Source organism: Anopheles darlingi, chromosome 2, assembly GCF_943734745.1.
Source record: "Anopheles darlingi chromosome 2, idAnoDarlMG_H_01, whole genome shotgun sequence".
Taxonomy (NCBI): domain Eukaryota; kingdom Metazoa; phylum Arthropoda; class Insecta; order Diptera; family Culicidae; genus Anopheles; species Anopheles darlingi.
This window is the reverse complement of record NC_064874.1, coordinates 37804403-37809845: the sequence shown is the minus strand read 5'-3', so window position 1 is coordinate 37809845 and position 5443 is coordinate 37804403. Positions and strand designations below refer to the sequence as shown.

The 5443-nt window shown below is 47.8% G+C and overlaps 1 protein-coding gene across 1 annotated transcript; it reads right to left on the bottom strand.

The window, feature by feature from the left end:
• Positions 1-207: 207 nt before the first annotated feature.
• On the bottom strand, positions 208-3356 carry LOC125959222 (gustatory receptor for bitter taste 66a-like). Its single transcript, XM_049692034.1, has 7 exons — positions 3141-3356; positions 2876-3056; positions 2634-2740; positions 1366-1451; positions 582-1095; positions 414-503; positions 208-333 (listed from the first exon to the last, which is right to left on the bottom strand). Exons 1-7 carry the CDS (start codon positions 3354-3356, stop codon positions 208-210), a joined length of 1320 nt encoding a protein of 439 aa, XP_049547991.1.
• Between the last annotated feature and the right edge of the window lie 2087 nt (positions 3357-5443).

Sequence of the window (5443 nt, the reverse complement as noted above, 5' to 3'; positions counted from 1 at the left end):
AATGTAGCTCAGCCCAACCCCTGCCCGGGGACCGGAGATTGCGCTTTTCTCGCCAGCAAGATCTCGTGTAAAAAATGGGCAAAAACCTTTCTTTCAACCGTTTGCGAGTTGCTCTCGAGCGGATTTATTGGCTTGGACGGAAATGACGAAACTCACGATCAATTCAAACCCTTCCGAACGGTGCCATTTGCTGCTGCTGCTTTCCTTCTACTTGGTAGATGAGTACTGGATAAGGCTATTGTCCTTGTTTTCTTCGTCGAAGTTGCTCGTTTGCTCCTCGGATATTTTGAACTGGATCAGCACTATCAGGTAGGTCGTTATTGAAGAAGCAATCTGAGAAATGTTTGGCAACAATAGAGAACGTGTTAATAGAGGTGTAAGTGTTCCAGCAAACCTTTGGTCTACGGTCTTACTCCGGTCAACACCGACAGATCGATTGGAAAGAGTCCGTACGCACTAAACTCGAGCGGATTGGCGATCATGAAGGAGATCAAATCGTCGGCCTAAAGCGTGAAGTGAAAAAGAAACCGATTAGAAGCTGACGTGTGAACCTGAACTATATCCAGTGTGCGCCTTGTTACCTTGCTACGGTAATCGTCATCGGTCGATTTGGATTTCATGAAGAACAGAAAGTTGATCAGCTTCTTCCACTTGAGCCGCACGTGCTCACCGCTGGTGAACAGCGACCAAAACTCGATGCCATGCAGAAACAGCAGACTGCAGGAGGCGAGCGCATAAATCTCGGAACGGGGCGTCGTGAAGCCGGACTTGATGTGGTTCAGCATGTAGTACAGCTGCACCGTGACGCACGTGAACGCGGACAGCAGCGAGAAGATGGCCTGCTTCCCGAAGCACTGGTTTATCTTGACCGACAGATCCTGCAGCACCTCGACCACCTCCCGGATGTGCTGGATCGAGTCGAGCGGGCTGATCGGCCGGATCTTGATGTTACCGAGCGTCGTCAGGCGGGTCAGCTTACCCTCGCGCATACTCGCATGATGGTGGTTACCGCCCATCGTCATGTTGAGCGTTTTGTACTGGGGTACGTGCGGTTGCGGTTGGAGCGTCAGATTTTCCACACCAACCGGAAAATTACTAACCGGTGCCGATGAGTGGGGGAGGGCGCAGTAAAAAGGCGGAAAAAAAGGAAAAAATTAAATTATGCTACTGCACTCCGTCCGGAAACAAACTCCCGGGGTTGTTGCAATCAAGGCTGTGCGGTTTTCGGGGGAGCGTGCATTTGGGATGAGTTGCGTGCTTGCGTGCGTGCTTTAGAATCCAAAAACAAAAAAAAAAAAGAGAGGGAATGAAATGGCAAATGAAAAAAAAACACGACTATTGAGATTGGAATTGGTTTTGCGTTACTTCATGCCCCTGAGTAGCAGCATCGCACGGTCCGATAGGTAGAGGATGCATCCCGCGAACTGAAAGCTGAACAGCAGCAGCCCAAACTATTAGTTGCCAGTAGTGTGGGAGGGGAAAAAAAAGACAAAAACAAACGAGAAAATGAGACGGTTCGGTCCGGTTCGGGTCGGTAAACAAAACGCGGTTCACAGTACCGCTTATGAAAACGGTAGAATAAGCTCAGCTTGTGCTCCGTTTTAGAGAGATGGAAATGCATTTCCCGTTGGGCGCCTCTTGCTTTTTTGGGGCCAAAAACTGCAACCACTGGAACCACTAATCTCGAGTAGGGAAATCTTTTCCATTGCTCGGTGCGGGCCAGCGAACCATAACGGTGCACTTCAGCTACTACGATTTGATGCGTTCTGCGTAACGGCGTGAACCGCACCGCGTGTAAAATGGCGCTCAACAGGGTGCGTTGTAATTTGAAAATCCGGGAGAGAGTTCGTTTTTTTTGTTGTATTCTTCTTGGTACGGTTCTGCTTCTCTTTTCTCGCTTTTGGTGCGGAATTGAATAGGAAGAGGAACGTCCCGCAGAAGCGGCTCAGCGGATTTTCGAAAGCTTTTATCGGTGGCCTCGCTGGCGAAAGTTAGAAAGTGCTTCGATGTTAGTATGCTCGCAGCTAATGGGTGTTATACCGACTGATTGCATTCGAAGGGGGGTGGGGGGGGTGACGGGGAGGCCAATTGCCAAAGGCCGAAGCCTAGCTAGCAGTAGCAGCATCACTACCAGCACCAGCCAACGTTCTAATTGCCTTCGGTGCTCCGTAAACTGTAGTTCCTTCTCCCCCCCTTCCTCTTCAACCGATTCATTGCCTCGCAAAGCGTCATCTCCATGGGAAGGTACATGGTTTGCAGCTTTGCGAATAATGTACGAACTGGCGTTACTTGTGCGTCAGCGCACACAGCAGAGCACACATCGGATGCAATCGACAAAAAACTTCACCTCAAAAAAAGGAATTCACGTTGGGGATTATGGTACGGTGATGCTCAATGGATGCAACCGATAGAAACAGAGAGTCATAGAGAGGTTTAGGCCACTCTATTCACGTTCCAGTAGAAATGGCCATTGCGTGGCCCAATTATCGCTCAGAAAGACGACGCCTTTTACAAGCGCCATTGTGAAGAGTGGCCTCTACACAGCTCTAAACGCCAATCAAAGACGGCTTTGCATCTCGCGTGATTTGAAAAGAGCGGCCCGATCCATCAACCGAAAAACGGCCAGGGCTCACCTTCGGCATGCAGAAAGCGATCCAGTAGAGTAGCGTCCATATGCGGCTCCAGTTGACTCCGATCAGATAGTTCAGTCCACCGAGCGTTCCACCGCAGGTTAGGGTGACTGTGTGTCCGACCGAGCGAGCGAGACGAGAGTTGAGATGTCATTCGAAGAGATCAAAGTAGTTAGTAGCAGCAGCAGCATCATCATCAAGCTAAACATCGGCCACTGTCTCACGCACTCATCATCCTCACTTACCGACGCAGGCAAGAATGGCGACACGGCGCATCTTGATGTTGGGCATGCTAAAGGAGATACCGAACAGTGACCGTAGCTTGTCGTCACAGATGGCGAACGTGGTCAGGATGTCGAGGGCCATCGATCGGTGCCGGATCGCAAACACCAGCGAAAAGATGTAAGCGAACGAGTTCGGAATGAACTGAAAAGCAGCAACGTTACAACGTTTACTGTTCCGTTCCGTTCCGTTTGTTCCGAACGAACGAACGGAATCGTCACCGTTTACCTGAATCCAATTAGCGGCATTCGAAATGTCGGACGTGTTGCCGCTCTGCCAGAAGATGCTGATCAGACAGGCGGAGTAAAGGAACAGGACGGTGTAGGTCGGGAAGAGCTGCTTCACGTACGAGGCCCGCGTGTTAACCGGGACGGTCGTGTCGAGCGGAAACGGGCACAGGCCGAACAGCTTCGAGAAGTAGTAGAACGATTTGATCGGTTGCATCACGTCACTTCACGGCACGGCCGGACCGGGCTGCCCTGAACCGAGTAGAACCGTCAATCTCGGCACCAGAACTGCCACTGCGGTTGGTGACCGAGACCATGAAATTAATGTTTCATGCGAGACACCGGGCCAACGGCCCCTTAACTATCCTTCCCTCCGGTTGGCAAATCACGGGCAAAAACGTATTAACCCGTTCCCGGGTTGCTGCTTACCTGCGCTGCGTTTCGTAAGGACTCTCCAGGACGTCAAGGCCGCTGCCGATAGCTCTTGGACCGGACAACACATTATGGTGGCCGAACCGAACCGGACGGATCGGAACGGTGGTTAGTTGGTTGTCTTGTGAGGACACCGAATGCAATTATCTTTCAATTTAGATAATGCGTTTTTACCGATCCCCATTTCCACATCGTAGCGCTGTCACTAGGCTCCACTCCACTAGCCGCCACCACCACCACCAGTGCCTAATCGTGACCGATGGCGTCGTGTCACCATCGAACGCTATCTACTAGAGCTGGTTGGCTTCGACAGCGACGGCGTGTGACGTGCGAGCAGTCGAGCGAGTGTCGAGTGTCATTTCCGGCCAAACCAGGCAGCCGAGTTTCAATAGCTCGGAAGCAGCAGCAATGGCGCACTATATTGTGTGTGGCAGTGCTTCCTATCCTGCAGTGCAGTACTCCGTTCTGTAGCGCTGCAACCGTAAGCTGCTACCCGGTGCAAAACGGGCGCCTCCCAAACCTTATTAGCTGTGGTTTTACCTCGTCGCCTGAGCTAACAGTGATGGCAATTTCCATTTCGGACGGAACGCACCGACACGGTGGAGCTTTGGGCTTTAAATTGAAGTGATAAAGTTGAGCGAGTGTGTAGCAGTAAGGCATACACAAACTTTTCTATTCCATTGTTATTGCATTAGAATGTTTAATTAGATGCTACCACGAAAGGCTGATGGTATAAATTGTTTGTCGAGAGCTTAAGGTAGTTAGGTGAGGGTTTTGTGTTCACTGGAATACACTGGTTTGTTTTGTGTACACTGGTTTGAAATGGTTTCGATTTCAATACGATTCGGTAGAGAATAAATTGAACATTGTTTCGTATTTTGATGCGTGCTAGACAACACTTTCGTCACTTTTTAGGTGTTTTCGTTTCGTTTAGAGTTTCAAGTATTTTTCAGATTTTTAGTAAAAGAATTCTGCTGCGTGCGTTATCGTTTATCTTTCGTTTAGTGTTAAAGACCGCGATATAACTACGTTACGTTACGTTAAGAGTTGTTAAAAAGAGGCTATAATAAAATTACCCTCGTCGTCAAACACGGTTAAGATACAAGAAACTTTCAGTATCATCGAAGCTGCTCTTATCCAGCTCGGTCGAAAGTCTGTTGAACTATCAAAATTCATCGGCAATCACTTATATGACCAAATATTGATCTCATCGGAACGAAAAGTTGACCAATACGGATCTTATTTAGCCAATGTTTCTTATGTTTCATACATTTCTTGTATAACCTTGTCGCAAAATGTTATTAGGGAAGAAGGGAGTTATTCTTCTTAACTTTAAGAAAATTGTTGTATAAATCTCTCACAGTTACTGACGTGCACTTTTTTCTATTAGCAAACTGAACTGACAACGCTTCGTCTTAAGATTGATTTTTCAAAGCAATAAACCGAATAAGATTCTGCTCCTCAATAAGTCATTCCTTGTAATATCTTTACCAGTGAACGAAGAGTTTACGTTGTGCAAACTTTCAACTCGCAACTTGTGGCTTTAATAGAATAAGGAGACTTTCTCTTTTGGATTTGAAGTAATACTTCTCCGTATCGTTGCTCTTACAACACTAAATTCAATTATTTGATAAACTAATACTCATACATTTATATTAACTTATTATCCAATAAATCCTTCAACGCATATTGTGTAGGTTTGCTTTTGGGATTCAACGGAGTGTGGCATAATACATTCCCAAGTATCCCACGTAGGGGTCAGCTGACAGTTGTCCCATCCAATCCCATGTTTCAAATTGAACTATTTAATCAAAGCCCCCGATCGGCGAATTCCATCGGCTTGATTTCCAATCAAGAAACGCTACAGCTACA